This window comes from Lycium barbarum, chromosome 4, assembly GCF_019175385.1.
Source record: "Lycium barbarum isolate Lr01 chromosome 4, ASM1917538v2, whole genome shotgun sequence".
Taxonomy (NCBI): Eukaryota; Viridiplantae; Streptophyta; class Magnoliopsida; order Solanales; family Solanaceae; genus Lycium; species Lycium barbarum.
In genome coordinates, this window is record NC_083340.1 from 20,691,564 (window position 1) to 20,713,506 (window position 21,943).

Here is a 21,943-nt window from a genome sequence, read left to right on the forward strand (position 1 = left end):
AGCCCCAGGCCCGGATGGGTTCACCATGGCTTTCTTTCAGAAATCATGGAGCTTTATCAAGGATGACATGATGTGTGCTTTCAACTATTTTTATCAGAACTGTCAGATGGTGAGGTCCTGCAATGCTTCTTTCATTGCTCTCATCCCTAAGAAAAAGGGAACTTTAGAGCTTAGAGATTTTAGACCTATCAGCTTGATAGGCAGTGTTTACAAATTGGTGGCTAAGGTTCTAGCTGAAAGATTGAAAAAGGTGGTCAGCAAATTGGTTTCTGGCCAGCAAAGTGCTTTCATGAAAAATAGGCATATCTCTGATGCATCCATGATGGCCAATGAAGTTCTTGATTGAAAGCTTAAAAGTGGGGAAACTGGCATTCTATGCAAGATGGACATAGAAAAGTCGTTTGATCAATTAAATTGGGCTTATTTAATTGATATTTTGAAAAAAATGGGGTTTGTGAATAGATGGATTATGTGGATATATTTCTGTATTTCAACTATAAAATTCTCTGTGCTGGTTAATAGAAGCCCAGTGGAGGTTTTTTCTCCTGAAAAAGGCCTCAGGCAGGGAGACCCTCTCTATCCCTTTTTATTTATTTTGGCAATGGAGGGGCTTACTCAGATGTTGGCAAAGGCTAAAGAGCTTCAATGGATTCAGGGGTTCTAGGTCGGCAGGAATCCCTCCACTGTTATCACTGTCTCTCATTTGCTCTATGCAGATGATACTTTGATTTTTTGTGGAGCAGACAGTCACCAAGTTCACAATCTCAACATTACTCTAATGGTTTTTGAGTCTAAATCTGGCTTACATATCAATATGCTAAAAATCAACATTTATCCAGTAAATGAAGTCCCCAATTTAGAAGAGTTAGCAGATATCCTTAGCTACAATATTGGTTCTCTCCCCACTACCTACTTGGGTCTACCATTAGGTGCTAAATTCAAATCAATTGATATATGGAACAGTGTTATTGAAAGAATGGAGAAGAGGCTTGCAACATGGCAAATTCAATATCTGTCTTTAGGTGGCAGACTAACTTTAATCAACAGTGTCCTTGATAGCATCCCCACCTATATTATGTCTCTATTTCCTATGCCAAGTTCAGTCATGAAGTAGACAGACAGCCTCAGAAGAAGATTCTTATAGGAAGGAAACAGTCAATCTCACAAATTTTCTCTGGTTAAATGGAAAGGAGTGACTCTTCCTAAATCTCAGGGAGGCTTGTGGATCAGAAATTTGAAGCTTCATAACAAAAGCTTACTAATAAAATGGCTATGGAGGTTTAGCCAACCTGAGGCAGGTTACTGGAAGGACATCATTGTTGCCAAATATGATGCCCAAAACCACTGGTACCCCAAAAGAAGCAGGGAACCACATGGAGTTGGGGTCTGGAAACACATCTGTAGCCTACTTGATGAATTTACTCAGAAGGTTTCCTTCAAAGCTGGCAATGGACATAATGTCAAATTTTGGAAAGACTTGTGGCTTGGGAACACTACATTGAAAGCTTCCTTCCCAAAGCTTTTTCAGATAGCTTGCTAGCAACAAGGACGCAACCATTTCTCAATACAGAGACGGCAACACATGGAGTCCAATTTTCAGAAGAAACCTACAAGATTGGGAAGTCAATGATTTACTCATCTTCTTAGGGGCATTGGAAGAATGCAATCTGGATAATACCTCCCACGATAGGATCCTATGGGGGATTTCTAAGAAGGGAATGTACACTGTGAAAGAATGCTACACACAATGATGCTCTCATAATGGAATTCTTGAAGCTTGGTCTTGGAAACATGTTTGGAAGACCAGACAACCCTTAAAAGTTAGTTGTTTCACTTGGACAGCACTCCACGGAAAATGCCTGACACAAGACAATGTTAGAAATAGAGGCATCATCCATGTAAACTACTGCCTCTTTTGCCTACAGGATAATGAATCTGTCAACCACCTCTTTCTGCATTGTCCTGTAACAGCTTCCTTTTGGCACTTATTTTTCTCTCTGTTTGGCATTCAATGGATCATGCCCCCACTTCATCAAAGATTCCTTTGAAAGTTGGATATTTTGGAGAGTTGATGAAACCATCAAAAGGATTTGGAGAATGATCCCAGCAGCAATATTTTGGTGTATATGGAAGGAAAGGAACAACAGATGTTTTGATGGAATTTCAACTCCTACAAGTATTATAAAGGCTGGATGTCTACTTAGTCTGTTTAGTTGGCATTTTCATTCCCCTGTAAACAGTGTTGATAACTTTTTGGATTTTGTTAGCTCCCTAACACTGACTTAGCAGTGGTCTTGGTGGCACATTTTGATTGTTTTTTACAGGTTTTTACTTAGTTTCAGCTTCATGTAGTTATGTCCTGAAGCTGGCTGTTAGATATTTTGTAACTCTGCACTTCTTGATGCCTTTCTAATGCAATTTATTTACTTCACTAAAAAAAAGTTAAAGGAGAACATTTTCTTAGTTTATACATTAGATATTTCAATAAAAACAAACAAATGCATGCATAAAAGGTCTTATAATTTCTATTTTACAGAAATTTTTGAGATTATAGTCTCTGCTGATCCAAATCAAGCTTTGTCATATGCAAAACTAATTTCATTTGTTTCTCTGAAGTGAACTCATAAGGGTAACTTATTTTTGCAAGAAGATACTATAGTATTGAACTATGTGAAAAATATTTAATGCTACAATGTTTATTGTCTGATCAAATAAATAAAGTTAACTTATAAATAAATATAAAATAATCAAACCCTTCGTATTGCAAGACACTTTTATAGACATTCTTTCAAATTAAATCCCACAAAAAATAGAAAAGTCAACGAAATTAAAGTTCTTACTTTGAGCTTATTTTTTTTCTTCCAAAAGATGCATGCTAATAAATACTCTCATTTTCCCCCCTTTTTTTCCCCACGAACCTTTTTATGGAATCTACATTGTAATAGTCTTTTCATGTTGAACTTAACTATTTTTCTAAATTATATAAAGTATTGATTATCCCATATTTAGCAAAATATTTTAATAATAAAAAAGTAAAAAACATATGTTTGGCAATGTTAAGTATTATTACTCTTTAGCGATCAAATTGTATTTTCTTTAACTATATTTTTTTCCAAGCATTTTCAAAACATATATAATAATAAATTTTATAGTTCCTCTTTTTATATAGTTATTTATTAGATAAATTTATGTTAAAGTATGCACACATAAAATTTGATTAATTAACTACCGTACCCTAAAATTCATTTTTTCATTGAGACAGAAGGACTACAATTTACGCTATTGATGCCTTTTTAACTTATTTAACAATGATATAAGTTATTTCCGTTTATTCTTTTAATTTAAAACTTAATCCTACCTTAAATAAAATCTTTGTTAATTACTTATGTTTGCCAGCATGTACCATAAATTACAGGAGACAATACTTTAAAAATAAACTCTAAGTTTAATCTATCGAATAAATTTTTTTAATAGCAAATGATAATTAGAAAATAACATCAATAAATATTAAATAATATTATAAGAATAATTTTTAAACAATAATTACTCCTATATTAAAATAGATATTGAAAAACAGAATAATTCTTCATGTGTTTATAATAAATTCTTAAGGAAAATTATAATTTGAAATTGGCTTAATAACATTTCTACATAAAAAAAAATTTTAAAAAATCAAATATGCATGGATGTGGTTTGCGGGGTCACTATCACCTTTTCCATGATATCTTCATTTTATATAGTGGCAAGTAAAAAACTATTGTATTAAAGTTCTTAAAAACTTTAATTAGGGGTAAAGGAGATAAAAAAATCCATGTGAGGACTATAAAAAATGAAGATTCTCCCTTATATGTAGTAGTAATATGTAGGACATACAAGAGATAAACAGACATATAGGGTGGTATATACTAATATACATAGCGATAATACACGGAATACACGAATGGAATCTTGTTCAACCTCAAGTTTCAATATGAAACTACCTCAAAACATCTCCAAAATTTATTTTCAATCAACTTAAGATGTTTCTATGAAAATCCAATATCGAAACAAATCACAAGTACACCGACCGAAAAAATTTGGACCAAACTTTAATGGTCTTTCATGGTGTTTTCAAGTCATCCAAATTTCTTCTTCTCGAATCACTAAATAAATTGCTTTGTCATCTTGCAATTGCCTCTTTTCTTTTGGGATTGCATTGAGGTTTTCCACTGAATTTGGGAGGAAATAATAGTCCCATGGGAAAAATCTTCAAGTGAATTATTTCGTTCTTCTTTTTTTTTTTGTTGGAAAAAAGTTGAACTTGTGAGGAAGCGTGAAGTACTAATATGATGGGTGAGTGGGAATGGCTTAGGGTGCCAATTATTTTAGTTAAAAAGTTAATATGGGTTATCGGATACCAATAACAAAATATGAAGTTTTTGCACGGATTGTCCTTCAAATGCACTGGTCTTTAATTTTTTCTCTCTCGTATCTGTGGTCTTTAATTTTTGGCCCTGCTGCTCTTTTAATAAAAATATCTAGATCTGCTTTGTTCGGCACAAGTTCTGTAATATTATCTTCGAAAATTGAACTTTTGCTTCGCTCGACATAAGTTCTATAGAAATTAAGTTATGCAGCATAAGTTGTGTAGTATTTAAGAATTTGTGGTAGTGTTCAGAAGCTGGAGTTAAGATTTCTGGGGTATATGTTCTTTATCCTTTTTTAGTTTAATAACGTGCCTATTTTTGTGGAGTTTAATGTGTTTTTGGCCATTTTTATGTTGAGTTTTGAAAGTTTTGCTATGTCCGGCATTACTTGTAAGATATTATGATACGAAAATATAAACATATGATGCGCGAAAAGTGCTAAAGGGAAAAAAAATTGAAACCACAAATTTGAGGGCCAAAAATTAAAGACCACCCCAAAATAGGGACATTTGTGCGAATGACCCATAAAATATTGGACTATTTTATGACGTTAGGTGAGAAGAAATTGCACGGCTTATCTTTCAAATGGGTTGGTTTTTAATTTTTGCTTAGCAAGGCATAAATTCTTTAAAGGCGCGCGGTAGAATTTATGAAATATTATGATGCGAAAATATTCGCGAAAAGAATTACTTATGAGGGGTAAACTAAAAGACCCATCACAAAATAGGACCTAAGTGCCAATGACCCATTAGGTGAGCCTAGTTATCATAAAATGCCAAATTCTCTAATTCTAACTCAAAACGGAATGGGCAATCATTGGGCTTGTTCTCTTGTAATGCTGATCTAATAAGTTAGTGGGTAATCGTTGGATGATTATGGTGAAACACCTTAGAACAGACAAAATTATTCATACTTTGCTGTCAAATGAGAGTTCTCAAGAGGCTATCTTCAACATAGTCTTCTTCATGCGAGCCCTTCTTAAAATAAGTTCCTTTTTAGCTACCAAAAAAAAAAAAATCCTACATTTTAGAGCTTTTAAAATATCAAATCCTGAACCCCCACCCCCAACATTCCACCTCAAGAAACATGATTGTTGTTTAAAGTTAATGTCACTATCAGAAAAATACTTGTATCTGGTACATTTCATAACACTTAATTAATTTAATTAATTTTGGAAAACGAATACTACATTAAAAAAAATTATTTTTACAGTCAACATTAGTACATTACACTGTAGAAAGAGTTGCTCTTATCAGAATGGTTTAAGCTACATTTTCGGTTTATATATGATTTAATATTAGTTTTGTTTTATAGTAATTTTAAATATTTCTCTCCTAGATGATGGTTTAATTGCAAATTTTAAACTATTTTGTTCTACTAATTACAAATTTTCTTAGCAGCCCCAGCCCCTTAAAATCATTTGTTCCATGTTGTGTACAGCTACAGATTACTCCATCGTACAATCTCTGTATCGGTCGGTCATGCATGTTCTCACATTTTTCTTTCTTTTGGTTTTTTGGATACAAACAGGATTAATTATGGTGATGATTATTACGGGTTCTCAAAATGTTGCTTTGATCATGTGCATGAGAATCTTAATTACAATTCAATGCTTCCAATTAGATTAACTAGTGAAAGACAAATTAAAGAAAGACTTCTGAATTATAATGGAGTGCTTGTACTGTTGAAAAACTTAAAAGAACTAAGGGTGCGGAGGAAAACATTTTTCAATTTCTTATATTGGTTTGGTCAAAAATTTTGGAAAATATTTTCTTTATGAAAATAAGTTCTTTAAAAATGAGAACGATGACTTTCCTAATCAAAGTAGGGAAATAAGTCCACAAGTGACATTTCACCAACCACCGTACCACCACCCAAACCACCAAACTCAAACCACTCCTACAAGCCCACACACCGCCGCCACCCCCCCCCCCCCCTCACCTTTCAATTTTTTATTTTTTACACCACCCACCCCAACCTCCTCCAAAAAAATTAATGTATTTTAAAAAAAAAATTGAATTTGGTTTTCTACCCCCACTCCCCGCCCATCTCCTTCCTGAATTTTCTACTTCATATTTAATTTTACCTTTATAAAAATAGAAAGTTTGCGTGTTTAAATTTGGTGGTGGAGTGCGTGGTGGGGAGGGTAATAGGTGTGGTGGGTAAGAAAAAATTTATAAAGTAAAATAAAATATATGAAACAGAAAATTTGAGAGCGATTGCGTGGGTGGGAGGGTTGGATGGAGCGGTGGTGTGGGGTGGGGTTGGGGTGGGGTGGGTGGTGGTTTGGGTTAGATGTGGGTGAAGAGGAAGTGCATTCAAGGGTGGTGGTTGCATGGGGGTGGGTGGTGAAGGGTGGGTGCTCGGGGTGACTGGTGGATAGTGGGGGTGGGGTTGGTGGGACTTAATTAACTGATATTTTCCGAAAAATGTTTTCTATCAACCAACTGAATATGAAAAAATAAATGAGAAATTAACTTATTTTCCACTATTCAATCGCACATAAGAAAATAAGTTGCACATTTTTCAAAACATTTTCCTCCATACCGAGACACGCCTAAAAGTAAAATCATAAGAAACGAACTGAAGCTTCATAACTTTGAAAAGTGTCATTCACTACGTAAGTTCCTTGTAATTATGAGGTAAGAATGTTAAGTGCACAAAATAAGGGTATTCTCTATTTGACTGTAATTAAGAAACTGATTATGAAGAAAAACTACGAGCCACAAATTTCAAACATACTGAATGGAAGACTGAGAAGGTCTTGCTAAATAAAAAAGGTTTGAATTCTAAAATAAGTTCGTTGGCTTATTTTTTATGTGAAGCACTTGACTTGACTAAAATGAAACAGAAAAAATATTTCTTTCGGTATAACCATTTTTGTGTATGAAGCCGCCATTAATCTAATGAGATGCACACCAAATATGACCCGACAACATTCAGCAGTGATTCACTTTCTGTCACAATCAATAAAAAGAACCATTCGGAGGAGTCTCTATCTTGAAACGAACACATATAAATTAGGCCATGTAAAGAGTGCATGTCACAACGCAAATACTTTCCAAAATATTTCCAATAGTCTCCTGTTATAATAATTTCAATTCCAATAAGAATTGAATGGCAGGACATGAATCAAGAAAATGGATGATTTTAGTGGCAACCATATGGATTCAAGCATTCACTGGAACCAACTTCGACTTCTCAGCTTACTCGTCGGAATTGAAGGCTGTTTTGGGAATTTCACAGGTGCAGTTGAACTACCTGGCAACAGCATCCGATCTAGGAAAAGCGTTGGGATGGTCCTCAGGGTTGGCTCTGATGTATATGCCGTTGTGGTCCGTCATGTTCGTGGCTGCTTTCATGGGATTATTTGGTTATGGGATACAATGGCTTGTCCTTCTTGACCTCATTTCCTTGCCTTATTTTGTTGTTAGTATTATTTGATCTCTCTTTTTTAGTTAAACTATGTACATTGAGACAGTTTAAAATATTTACATATAATAACCTAACGTTACACGCGGTGACTTGAAATTCTGAATTCGTCTCTGCTAACTCAGTTGACTAATCATTGCAGGTATGTTTCCTTTGCTTGTTAGCTGGATGCAGCATCACTTGGTTCAATACTGTTTGTTTTGTTCTCTGCATAAAGAACTTTCCTTCTAACAGACCATTAGCACTTGCACTCACTGTAAGTTTCAATGGAGTTAGTGCAGCCTTATACAACCTTGCTGCAATTTCTATAAAACCTTCTTCCACTCAAGTTTACCTTCTTCTCAATGCCTTCATTCCCTTTATCACCTCACTTGCAGCACTTGTCCCAATTCTTCGACAACCCCCTGTCAATCCCCTGCCTTCTGATGCCATCAAACACGAACAACTCATATTCGTTGTACTCAATTTCCTAGCTGTAATCACTGGCCTCTATCTTCTCTTCGTACATTCAACTGATTCATCAACGGCTCGTGTAATTTTTGCTGGTGCCATTTTACTACTTGTCCTTCCGTTGGGAATTCCAGGCATTATTTATGCACGGGATTGGTCTCACCATAAGATTTTCTCTAGTTTTACCCTTGAAGGATCCGGCTTCCTACTTGTTGATGCTGATGATCTTGAATTTCATAAGGAGCTAAGTCGCGAGAATAGCCAGATTACTGTAACGTCTTATGGTGATGGACCGACTCTGACTCTAAGCCTGACGAGGATCATTGGAGCTGGTGGGGCTAGTGATGAAGGGTGTTGTGGGAAAATAATTGGGAAGGATCAGTTGTTCATGCTTGGAGAAGAACACAAGGCAGGATTGCTGGTTAAAAGATTGGATTTTTGGCTATATTATCTTGCATACTTTTGTGGAGGAACAATTGGGCTTGTGTATAGTAACAATCTTGGCCAAATTGCACAATCACTTGGACATAGTTCAATGACTTCCACACTTATCACATTATACTCATCCTTCTCCTTCTTTGGCCGCTTGCTCTCTGCAGCTCCAGATTTCATCAGACCGTAAGTCAATTTTCCTTCTGTTTTCTTATTTCCTATTGGATGTATGAGGGGTACCGACGAACAGAGGGATCTAGAATTTCTAGAACATAGGTGCACCACTAAAGAAAGGAGAAAAAAAGTGTTAAGTGGCAATTGATCCCTGTTACAACAACAACGTACTCAGTATCCATCCTCGTATTCCTCTGGGAAGGAAGTATGCAAGGAGAGGACTTCCCACTTTCCAGGGGGTCACCCATTCTAGTAGTACTCTTTCCCAAGCATGCTTGACTTCGGAGTTCTGATGGGATCCGATGTGTTAGTGCTGAGAATCAATCCCTATTACTCTGGCTAATTAAATAACTCAGCATCAATCAAGTGCACCATTCAGCCCTTTTGGAGCATGAGGGCCAGTAGATAATACCATATGTACCATACATTAGGCAGTAAATCCACCTCTGGGGAAGAAGGGAATGGATCATGACGATATGTATACTCATTTTAATTAGTTGCATTAGGCACAAAGGTGGATTTAGGACGGGTTCTGCTGTTCCAATGAACTCAAACTATACATATATATATATATGCAAAAGAAAATCTGTAAAAAGTAAACATAAAGATCAGATCACACATTATGAATCAACTGACTCTAGATTCTTGCGTACCATATATGTAGACATGATTTTGAATTGTGATTGAAGATGAACGGATTATGCAGGAAGCTGTATTTTGCGAGGACCGGTTGGCTAGCAATTGCATTAATTCCAACACCAATAGCATTCTTTTTGGTAGCAGCAAGTGGAAAAGAGGTAGCACTCCAAGCAGGAACAGCTGTTATTGGATTGAGTTCAGGATTCATATTTGCAGCAGCAGTGTCAATAACATCAGAACTCTTTGGACCAAAGAGTGTTGGAGTCAACCACAACATTCTCATCACAAACATCCCTATTGGATCACTTGTCTATGGCTTCCTTGCTGCTCTCATTTATGATAATAATGCCACTTTTTCTATACAGATGATGACTGATTCAGCAGTTTGTATGGGGAGGAAATGCTACTTGTCAACTTTTCTCTGGTGGGGTTGTCTTGCCCTTCTAGGACTCGTTTCGAGTGTGTTGTTGTTCTTAAGAACTAGGACTGCTTATGATCGATTTGAGCAAAATCGTAGAACAAATTTGTTGGATTGATCATGGAGTTTAGCTTTAAAAAAAATTCTAAGAATTCAAGTGGCCGGCCGATATTGAGTCATTTTGTTATTGAATGCCAGGATACTTTTTGCTAGGATGCAATTGTATTCTATATGAAAAATAAAATCAAACACAATTACAATTGATTCAGAAGTTACCAAAGAAAAAGGCAGAGAGATCAGAGAACTTCTATATATATATACCCCTCAAGAATATTACTAATAAATAATAAATGACATCAAATATTTTCCCAAAAAAAAAGAAGGTAAGAAACAATTAATTAATGGTAGGTACAAAACGTTTCATTCTTAATGCAAAGGAACAATCTCTCATAAGCCAAAGCCATCTTCTTTGCAGTAAACATAGAAGCTGCATATTCCCTACAAGCCTTTCCTCTTCTTGCTAATTTCTCCCTTCCTTCTTCAACTACTTTTTCAAGTGCTTCTACCAATGACTCCACATTTGGAGTGAACATAAATCCATATTCATCATCCACAATAATTGTCCCCTTTATACTAGGAAACCTTGAAGCCATGACTGGTTTCCCACTCATCATTGCCTCCATTAATGTAAGATCAAGGCCTTGGGGTCTAAGTGTAGGGTTCACAAAAATGTCTATTGAGTTATAGAATGCTTTTAACTCAGATGGATTCATTGAACCTAAGACTATAACTTGAGGTCCTAAATCTTTGTACCTTTGTAACCATGGTCCAGAGCCAGCAACTATTAAGTAAACATTAGGGTATTTTTGTTTGAGTTGTGAAAATGCTTCATGAAGTAAAGGATGACCTTTATCCTTTACTAATCTTCCAGCTACACCAAGTACTATGCTTGCATTTTGTGGCACACCTATTTTGGACACAAAATCATGGCCTAGTCTTGAATCTTCACAAAATTCCTCTTCATCCACTCCATTGACAATCACATGGACTCTTTTTCTTGGAATTTGGTAGATATCTCTAAGCATTTCTCCACAACTATCACTTATGGCTACATGGTGTGCATAGTTATGAAAAAATCTAATTTCATTTAGCACCTTTGGTATCATTCCTTGTAGGCTTTGGCTGAAAGCTTGAGTAATAATCTCATTAGGGTTTCTTGCTAAATCTTGGAAGATTGTTGATTGTACACTCTCCAGAGCTATTCCATGCCAAGATACCACGAGATTCGAAAGGCTTTGAGCTAGTCGATAAGGCAATGCCACACTTTCTGAGTGAATAACATCAAATGGTTCTCTTTCATTTTCCTCTTCATATTGCTCCCAAGCGTTATTGTAACGCCATTTCCCTGGCTCACCCTCATGCCAATGAATAATTGGTGAAAGATTTGGACTTTGCACAGAAATATCATCGATCATATGTGATGTAGTTTGAGTATCATGCTCTAGAGGAGGTGAAGTGAAGACATGTACTTTGTGGCCACGACGTGCCATAGCCATGTGCAACGTATAGGCATGGCGCTCCATGCCACCAGGGGAGGCACTTATAGGCCATTTCCTAGAAAAGACCGCGATTTTTAGAGTTTTCAGCGGGGGATTTTTATCGTTGAACTTCAAACGGTTCCATGAAAACTCAGCATCACGTAGATCACCGGACCAAGACTTGATTTTAGAAGAAGTGTTGGTGCAAATGGAGTTAGTAGGGGTATGGAGGAGGAGAAGAGCTGGAATGGTGAAAAGAACAATGAAAAAGAGGGTGGTGCAAAGGCTGGATTTTAGAGAAAGAGATTTTTTAGGCTTGTTTAAGGCCATTCTGTTTGACATTTGGAAATGAAGGGAGTATAAGCTATGACTATGTATACTAAATTGTTTGAATTGGTTTTTCAAAGTTGAGATGCTAAGGAAAGTGGTGGTGGTGGGATAGTTTGGCAGATATGCACGCACTTAAGCAAGTGCATTTTTCATGCTTTTTAGTGCGTTCCTCACGCATCTTTTGAAAGCAAGAAACCTAGAAGTTGGACATTATATACAGTGAGTGAAGTTTCATGTGAAATGGCCTAAAATATACTGACTTCTGAATGAATTTTAGGTATATAAAGCATGCGGCCAAATTAAACGGACTGTATTGGATTTTGTTCTCTCCGTTCCAAAAATATCTGACGTTTTAAAAAGATAATTAAAATCATGTATTACATTATTTTTACAATTTACCCTTACTTTTATAATTAGTATAATTTAATTAATTTAAGCAGATATAAAAAATAATTCAGACAAATACGTACACTTTTAATTAAGTCAATTAACAGGTGCAAAAAAACCTTAAAAGACATACGACCTGATGGAGTATTATTTACTTCAAAATGGAAAAGAGTAAGATAAAAACAAGGAAATAATTAGTTTACTGGTTAAGGAATGAGGATAGTAAAATCAAAGTCATTATTTGTTCTCTTTCCCTTTGGCCTTTTTGTACGATTTTAAGTTGAATAAACTTTTATTTACCTAAGCATTGTAAAATGACCAGAGTCACGATATTGTTGCGTTGTTGGCAGTTGGCACATGTGAGCTGTGAGATTCTTTTTCGTTAAACATTTTTACTTAAGTAATCTACACTTAACTTGCATAGTCGTACTCCCTCCATTTAATTTATATTTTTGTTACTTATAGAAGGGGATTATAAAGTTTCGTTTAAATATAGGCACAACTGTTCGAAAAAAAATCTCGTTTTTATTTTTAATCATGAATCCATAATTAGTAGCCTTTATATTTACATATTTTTGTGTAACAATATCCGTAGAAATATGTATCATGAAAATAAACTTTAAAAAATCTGAAAATATTAGCTTGATTTTGAAGAGCTAATTTGTGTCAATAACTTACCAAATTAAGGCACAGAGATGCATAAAAGATCTTGCTTTACTTTATGGAAATCTAGAGGGAGGTTTTAAGTTTTTAATATATGAAAGTCAACCGTTCAAGTTAACTGACGCATTTGGAAACTGAATTTTGATGTTTAATAGTCTATCTAATAGAAAGTATTTTGTGATGTACGTAATTTGCTGAAATATACACAAGCATAATTTGTTGACTTTTGCAAGCGCTTTGCTCTATTATTTTTGATTGACTTTCTTCTATTCAGTTAACTGTTGGTGCTTTCATTTCTTGACCTCTAATTTAGCACTAGGGTTGCCTTTGCTACTTTTGTAAGCGTCATTCATGATTACATTTTCAGTAAAATATTTCCTACAACCCACACCCCCATCTCTTCCGTGGTAAAAAAAAAACATTTTTTTTTATTGGACGAAATATATAACTGAAAATCGAATTTTGGGTAAAGTAGTAGCTCACATTAATAGAGAGACATATTAGGGAGCTTATAATGTGGTAGAGGTGGATGAAGTTACATTTTAGCAGGTTAAATTGGATCGAATCAATAAACAAATCTTGTTATAAGCTGCGCACGTTAACTTGGATCAGAATGGATGGGTTAATTTGGACTAACAATGAATCATGATCCAGTTGAAAAAAAAAATCATTGTTTATTTGTTCTTTCATAATTTATATAATTAATCACCAAGACAAACTAATAAAAGTTTCTTTTATTTATCATTATTATACCAAACAAACCAAATCCACATTTTTTTTTTTTTTTTTTTTGTTAATGTTTTGATAAGTTTTTGTATAGGTCAATATGAGCTACAAAAGTAGCCAAAATTAGCGTAAGCCTTTATAGATAGTTTTACTTAGACTATGATCACAATGATCCGATCGGCAAATATCATCTTGAAAATTAGCATTCTGGAAATCTTCGTTGAAATTTTCATTTTCTTCATTTTTTATGATATGTTTGTCTTGATTTATATATATATATATACACACACACACAAATTAGCTTTAGGTGAATTATATTTTTATGGCTAAATTTGACACCCCTAATCGATGTTATCCTTGAAATGAAGGGTTTACTTTGCGATTTTAAGATGACTTCACAAAAAATTTGCCCCGATATTTTTCAGTGATATAGACATTTAATAAATCAAAAGAAATTGTACATTGGAGATATTAACTTTTTAACAAGAAATGAAAATATAAACAGGAAAGAAAACAAATGGAGCGCATTTCCTTCTTACATCCCGTTTGGATTGGCTTATAAGTTGCTTATAAGTTGTTTTCAGGCTTTTTGAGTATTTGGCTGGCCACATTAAAGCCATTTTGTGCATAAAATAAGTCCAAAAAAATAATTGGGCCCGTTTGACTTAGCTTATCTAAAGCAACTTATAAGCTGCTTATTTTAAGCCCATCCAAACAGGCTCCTAGATGAGTCATGAGTTAGGCTACGTTGACATAAGTATTTATTGAACCTTTAATCCTGGTTTGGTCCACATGGGCTTTAAAAGCAAAATGGTCTCCATAGTCTGAAAATCTTATGATGGGAAGATCTTGACAATAAAGTTGCAGTATAACACAATTCAATAAACTTCTACGCCACTTTCCATGTTTCTCTGAAGAGAAAACTACAATTTTGGTCTCCATGTGATCGTTGATTAATACATGATATGTGTTCTTTTATATATATATATATATATATATCACTGAATCACAATCAATTAATATGTATTAATTTATTATTTAATCATAGTAAATTAAATAGCGTGTGATGTAAACACTGTAACATATATAATTTTGTATGTCAAAAGAAAGATTCATGTCAAAATAGAAATGAGTATGTCAAAAAATGCCTCCAACGTAACACTACTATCACATTGCTATAAAGAAGTTATTGTAGATTAAAGACCTTATACATATATATATATATATATATATATATATATATATATATATATATAACTTTCATTTATTTACAAACAAGCTAGTTAGAACTAACTTCAAGTCTTCAACTCCATACTTTAGATACAATATTCATATAGAGATCTTAATTATATCAAGCGTACAATCTCTCATACAGAAATTTACTTGCTCTTATTATTAACAGCCATACGAGAATTCTTGATAACCACTATTTTGTTGTCCTTGTTGTTTTTTGGAGCATAAACAACATACTTATTGCTTGATTTTGGAGAAGGTGGCCATTGTCCACTAGCCACAGCCATGTCCCTTAGTGGTACAAGGGCTTCTAAAGTTTCAATTATGGCTGGAATTTTGGGCCTATCTTTTGGGTTCAAGCTAGTGCATTGTGAAGCTAAATGGGCCATTTCTTTTGCTCCTTTCACTGAATATTGTCCACCAAGCCTTGGATCCATTATGCAACGTAATCTTCGACTACTTAACAAGTAAGGCCTGGTCCAGTCCACTAGGTTTTGTTCATTCTTGGGCCTTGTTTTGTCCATTGCTCGTCTTCCTGTTAGGAGTTCTAGTAAAACTACTCCAAAGCTATATATGTCGCTTCTTGTAGTAAGATGTCCTACATCACAATAGGACCACGAAATTTTTTGTACTTTAGTTTGTTTGAATAAAACATAGGATAAAAAGATGATTTAACTATCTGATGAGATCAGTGTTTGTCACTTAATCATGGTTGAGAATAAGAGCTATGCAATCTCACTTTAATTGGTAGTAACTCTTAGATATGGTTAAAAATATTGGTCCGGTGTAAATATCAAGTAAGGACAATTATTTTTCTCTAATGTACACACCAATTACGTAGAAAATTTCTACTATATTAGAAGAGTGGGTTTGGTAGTCAACCACCCACTCTTCTAATATAGTTATTAATTAAAATATTTTTTTTTTAAATTAAGGTGGGGTCCACGTGAAGAATTAAGAGACAATTGGGGGGGGGGGGGGGGGGGAATAAGGTGGGGTCCACGTGAAGATGTACGAGTCAATTTAAAAAAAAAAGATGGGGTCCACGTAAAGAAGTAGGAGACAATTGCAAAAAAAAAAGGACATTTAAATAATGATAATAAGTTCAGAAAATGGTAAAGGTATGCTTAGAGAAAATTTAAAGAAGAGAAATTCAGGAAAAAAGAAATAACGATTTAAATTGAACACAAAAACCGCTAAAGAAGTCATAAAACCAAAAAATTTAAAACTTATACCTTTGGGTAAGGAAAATGCACTAATTTTAGACACATACGTCTCACACAAATAATGAGGAATAACATCAGAAGACGAAATATAAACGGTCAAGAAACGTATATAAATATTTTCTTAAAATGATGAAGTTGGTCTATGCTTAAAAATTTAAGACTACAACAGATGCTAACACATGAAAGCGTTTTTCAGTGTTGTTGAGTAGAAAGAGATGATGACATGAAACTCGGTAGGAGAATGTGTATTTCAAATCTTTCAATTGGAGAACCAAACTAGGAAAGTCATATATGGGAGAAGCGGACTAAGTAAAATCATTTATTGATATTTTCAATCAATTGAATTATAATACTTTCTATAATAAAAATTCCATAATTATATTAATTAAAGGTGCTCTCTTTGTCCTAATTTATGTGACATAGTTTGATTAGGCATGAAGTTTTTTTTAAAAAAAGATCTTTGAAACTTGTGTTCTAAAACAAATCATGGATATTTGTGTGGATTTAAATCATTTCATTAAAGGTAACAGGAGAAGTTTCAAGTTAAATGATTTCTAATCATAAAAATATATCATTCTTTTTTAGATAGATTAAAAAAAAAAATGTGATACTATTTTTTGTGTTGGGCCCGTGCTAACACGGGCTTTCATCATCTAGTAAATTTAGACATTACGCAAGTAAAATTTAGAAGTCATGCATAGAAATCATATAGGTTACTTATTTATTCACTTATATAATCAGATGGGTTATGGTAAATGTGCTGTATGAAAGAATATGATTTTTGTGGATCATAGTACGACCTGTGCTAACGTATTCAGGGGCTGCATATCCATAAGTGCCCATTACTCTAGTAGTAACATGGGTGTTTGATCCTTCTGGACCCATTGTTGCAAGCCCAAAATCCGACAATTTAGCAGTATAGTCCTGAAAATAAAGCATAAAAGGGAAAATTATTAGGAGTTTAAACCTTTTTAGCCACGCCGCTAAGAAAATTTCATCCACCTAGCCATAATCATTTATAGCCGTCACTGGTATATACTTGGTGTATAACAAGTATATAATTAATACATAATATATAAATATTAATTATACACATATTATATAATAATTATACTTACAGAATCCAACAGGATGTTGGATGTTTTGAAATCACGGTAAATAACAGGTTTCTCAGCACCATGCAAGAAAGCAAGGCCTTTGGCTGCTCCTATTGCTATCTTCAATCTTGTACCCCATGGCAATGACATTGATAACCCTGAAATTTTATGCAAGCTGTTAATTCAACCTCATCACTAATTAAAACGTCTTAAAAATTGCAATTTCTTAACAAAAAGTATATATAATTCAGTCATTTTACTATTAAAAAAAAGTATATATAATTCAGTCATTTTACTATTATAATAATAAATGAACTTACTTCTAAAGAGATGATTCTCAAGGCTGCCTTTAGGCATGAATTCATAAACAAGAAGGCGCTCTTCATCCTCACAACAGTAGCCAATTAATCTTACCAAGTTTTTGTGCCTTAGCTGCCCCAGAAATATTACTTCCGCCTATCACCAAAAAAAAAAAAAATCAGTTTTAGTTGTGAAATAATTGAAAGCATTCATATTAATAGGAAAATTACAGCCAAATACCATTCGCCCATTTAGTTTATAAAATATGTACCGGTGTATAGGTAGTGTATACTTTATACATATACTATACATACATATACATATAATATACATATCTATATACAAATCATATCTATATACAACATATACAGCCAAAATGTATAAGTAGTGTATACTTCTATCATATTTGGTAAATTAGTTGGTCGAAGAGTATACTTTCCCTTCATTATTTATACTACCAAAAGAAAAGGAAAATGAAAGATTCTATATTGGGCTTTGACTTTTTCTTTGACTTGCTGATGATTTTTTAAAGTATTAAATTTTGGGACCCAACAATTATGGAGACACCTTTCACGAAGAAAATACTTTTTAAAAAAATACAAAAACATCAATAATTTAAAAGAAACCATGTGGACCCCGATAAACCTGTAAAGTCCAAGCTTATACTCTGCAAGTCAGAATTTCAGTTTTTATAAGGAGCTCCTGTCTCATCATAGCACATAAAATAATTGACATTAGAAAACCCGTACATTTTCCTGAAAACAACAAAACTAAAAAATAATATTCGAAAAAGAAAACGATATATGAACTACTTTGAGTATAAATTCATCAACTTTAACAAATATACTGAAGATTCTTTCTTTTATATAATCACCTATAATATATGGTACTCACTTACTCGACCAATTCAAAGTCGCACCGCGCTAGGTTCAATCCCCCTACCAAGTGTTTATATATCCACTCCAATAACTCGACCCGAGACTTTGTATTAAGGTTGGAGGGCAAGGATGAATCTCGTAATATAGTTGTGGGTTTATTTCAACGATTACTTTTAGCCAAGACCTAAATTTATCAGTGTAAAATATACTAAAACTTTGATAATAATAAACTATGAACTCATAACTCAAATAACCTGATGGGTTTAGTGCTAAAATCCAAGTCCTGAATCCATAAAATTAAAACCCTGAGTCCTCATCAATAGTAACAACAGAAGTTGCAAGAAAATAAAATAAAAAGAAAGATGATCAAATAGAAGATGTTAAATTACCAGCCATTCCCTATGCCCTTGAAGACCTTCAATATTAAGAAGCTTAACAGCAACAGCTTGAGATTTCAAACCACTCCTCAAACTCTCATCAACGTAACCCTTATGCACTGTCCCAAAACCACCTTCTCCAAGCAAGTAATTTGTCGAAAAATTCTGCGTTATCGCGCGCAATTCACTCAGCTGGAAATCAAACAAGTCAGGTCCAAATGTTTGTGCAAGATCCTCATTAATCCTAGTTGAGGACGACCTGCTCAAATCTGAAAATGACAACCTACGAAATGATGGCAATGGACCTATGTTCTTAGAAAAATCGGATTTCGAGGTCTTGCACCTACTAAAATTGCCAAAAATTGTTTGGTCTTTAACTGAACAACAGTTTGATGTAAAAGGTCTCCAAGATTTTGAGTCCTTCGTCATGATTTGGTTTGAGGAAAAAAGATGGAGAAGTTGATGGGAAATATAAGAAGGAATATGTGGATTAGATAAAGGTAATTTATAAATTAATTAAGATAAAATAATTGAGGTTTTTCTAATTTAGTTGATTATCCACAATGAGGTAAGGACATTCTTTTCTGTAACTGCTCCAACCACTCTACTAAATAGGGTAATTTTGTTCTAATTTTTTATGGGGTTGTTTTTTGTTGCTTGATTTGTCAACTACGTGCTTGTCTTCATGTAAAAAAAGGTGTCGATTTTGTAATAAATTACAAATGTCACCTCAGCTATGCTGACTTGATTTTAATTGGTCGAATCACATTGAATGTACTAGTGTACTTTCAGGTGTGAAAATATGTGTAAAGCTAATTGGTGGTTTGGAAATATTAAGAAAACTAAAGTTGAATGGAAAAAGGAAAATGAAACGTCTGCAAGACACTGTAAGACAGTTTCTCGTAAGGCGCAAGAATTTATATGCCTAACATTATAAATAATTATCGTATTAATTATATTTTAATATGTTGTATAACAGTTATCCATTTTATCTTCTTATTTACTAATCACAATTTTTATGGACTATTTATTCATGAGTCCGGAGCCAAAATGACTTATTTTTGCAGCCATTAGACCAAAATAGGCTGTCTTTTTTTTATACCACAATGGGTATTTCGTTGGTTATCCAACGAAATACCCACACAAGGCACTGTTCATAGCCGGATTTTTTTGTTGCATTTCGCTACACTTGTAGCGAAATGCAACAATTTTTTTTTTTTTTTTTTTTTTTTTTTTGCATTTCGTGAGTTAATCAACGAAATGCAACAATTTTTTTATTTTTTTTTGCATTTCGTGAATTAATAAACGAAACGCAATAATTTTTTTTTTTTTGCATTTCGTGAATTAATAAACAAAATATGTGTTTTTTTTTTTTTGCATTTCGTGAATAAAAAAAAGAAATAGGAAATTATATATATATATTTTGCATTTCGTGTATTAAAAAACGAAATAGGATAAAAAAAAAATTTAATTTCGTTCATATAAAAACGAAATTGGAAAATATATATATTATTTTATTTTTGCATTTCGTTGGTATATCTGCGAAATAGTAAAAAAAAAATTGTATTTCGTTTATTAAAAAATGAAATATGAAAATAATTTTTTTTGTACTTTTGTATTTCGTTTATATAAAAAAATAGGAAAATAATTTTATTTTCATTTCATTTATATAAAAACGAAATAGGAATACATACATATATATATATATATATATATATATATATATATATATATATATATATATATATATATATATATATATATATATATATATATATATTTCATATACCAATGAAATAGGATAAATATATATATATTTTTTTCTTATTTCATTTATATAAAAACGAAATAGGAAAATAATTATTTTTTTTCGTTTATATACCAACAAAATATATATTCATATAAAAAATAATATTTTCCAATTTCGTTTTTATATAAATGAAATACAATATATATATATATATATATATATATATATATATATATATATATATATATATATATATATATATATCCTATTTCATTGGTATATGTATTCCTATTTCGTTTTTATATATAAAATTATTTTCCTATTTTTTTATATAAACAAAATACAAAAATACAAAAAAAAATATTTTCATATTTCGTTTTTAGATGAACGAAATAAAAAAAAAATCTTATTTCGTTTTTTAATAAACAAAAAAACAAATAGTTGTAAAGTCAAGACATAACTTTATTTTGAATATAAATATAATTCTAAAAAATATAGGGAGAAAAACTAGTTGTAAAGTCGTCAAACTTTAGATGGTCATAACTTTGCGCTCGGACGTCCGTTTTACGCGTTTTTTTTTTTGAACTTGCGTATTTTTTCGAGATCTATGCGGACAAATTGCCACAAGGCAGTTTGTCCTAGTCGATTTTTAAAAAAACAGCTTTTATCCCATTCAATTTCAATTTTCCCCCAAATTGGTGTGAAATTTTCAGTTTTATTTACTTATAAGATGATGATACGAAATAGATTTCAACGTAAAAATCTTGGGGTAATGTAGCTGTGAATGTCAATTTTACTTCTGCGGTTTCAATTTTTGAAAATAAAGCTGACTAATTTTCTCGACATATAAAGTTGACTAAAATAACCTTACAGTCAAACACTAAGTTTTTTCAAACAAACCTTACTTCGGCCACATTTTCAACACCTAAAATGATGATCCGAACGTCTACGTATCCTTGATGTATGGGGCCTGCATTACTGTACGCAGAAAAAAATATCAGGTTCTATATAAAATATTGACGTTTCGGAGTCTTGACACACGACTAATGATTGATCAAGGTATGGAGAAAAACACTAAGTGTTGCAAAAAATAAAGTTGGCCAATTTTTTTTTTTTTTTGGTACTGTTTCTATAACGCAGTATTTTAGTGTGTTATAGAAAAAAAAAATTTGGTACTGTTTTACTGCGTTATAGAAAAAAACAATATATATATATATATTTTCCAATTTCGTTTTTTAATAAATGAAATACAATTCATTTTGATATGAACGAAATATTGTTTTTTTCATATTTCGTTTTTTAATAAACGAAATACAAAAAAGAAAAAATATACTATTTTGTTGATATACCAACGAAATGCAAAATATATATATATATATATATATATATATATATATATATATATATATATATATATATATATTCCAATTTCGTTTTGATATGAATGAAATAAAAAAAATTCATATTTCAAATAAAATAAAAGAAAT

General features: G+C 32.8%; 4 protein-coding genes across 4 annotated transcripts; 2 read left to right on the top strand and 2 right to left on the bottom strand.

Moving 5' to 3' along the window:
- The first annotated feature begins 778 nt into the window (after positions 1-778).
- Positions 779-1,540, top strand: LOC132637257 (uncharacterized). The gene is made up of 2 exons (XM_060354373.1): positions 779-1,097; positions 1,191-1,540. The coding sequence occupies exons 1-2, from the start codon at positions 779-781 to the stop codon at positions 1,538-1,540; spliced, it is 669 nt and encodes a 222-aa protein (XP_060210356.1).
- A 5,928-nt stretch (positions 1,541-7,468) lies between these two features.
- Positions 7,469-10,195, top strand: LOC132635498 (protein NUCLEAR FUSION DEFECTIVE 4-like). Its single transcript, XM_060351926.1, has 3 exons — positions 7,469-7,835; positions 7,981-8,906; positions 9,601-10,195. The coding sequence occupies exons 1-3, from the start codon at positions 7,524-7,526 to the stop codon at positions 10,067-10,069; spliced, it is 1,707 nt and encodes a 568-aa protein (XP_060207909.1). The 5' UTR covers positions 7,469-7,523; the 3' UTR covers positions 10,070-10,195.
- Positions 10,196-10,231: 36 nt separating this feature from the next.
- LOC132635499 (uncharacterized) lies at positions 10,232-11,983 on the bottom strand. Its single transcript, XM_060351927.1, has one exon. It carries the CDS (start codon positions 11,829-11,831, stop codon positions 10,350-10,352), a length of 1,482 nt encoding a protein of 493 aa, XP_060207910.1. The 5' UTR covers positions 11,832-11,983; the 3' UTR covers positions 10,232-10,349.
- A 2,864-nt stretch (positions 11,984-14,847) lies between these two features.
- Positions 14,848-19,150, bottom strand: LOC132638262 (probable serine/threonine-protein kinase PBL15). Its single transcript, XM_060355213.1, has 5 exons — positions 18,719-19,150; positions 17,472-17,607; positions 17,173-17,309; positions 16,855-16,978; positions 14,848-15,426 (listed from the first exon to the last, which is right to left on the bottom strand). Exons 1-5 carry the CDS (start codon positions 19,133-19,135, stop codon positions 14,975-14,977), a joined length of 1,266 nt encoding a protein of 421 aa, XP_060211196.1. The 5' UTR covers positions 19,136-19,150; the 3' UTR covers positions 14,848-14,974.
- Between the last annotated feature and the right edge of the window lie 2,793 nt (positions 19,151-21,943).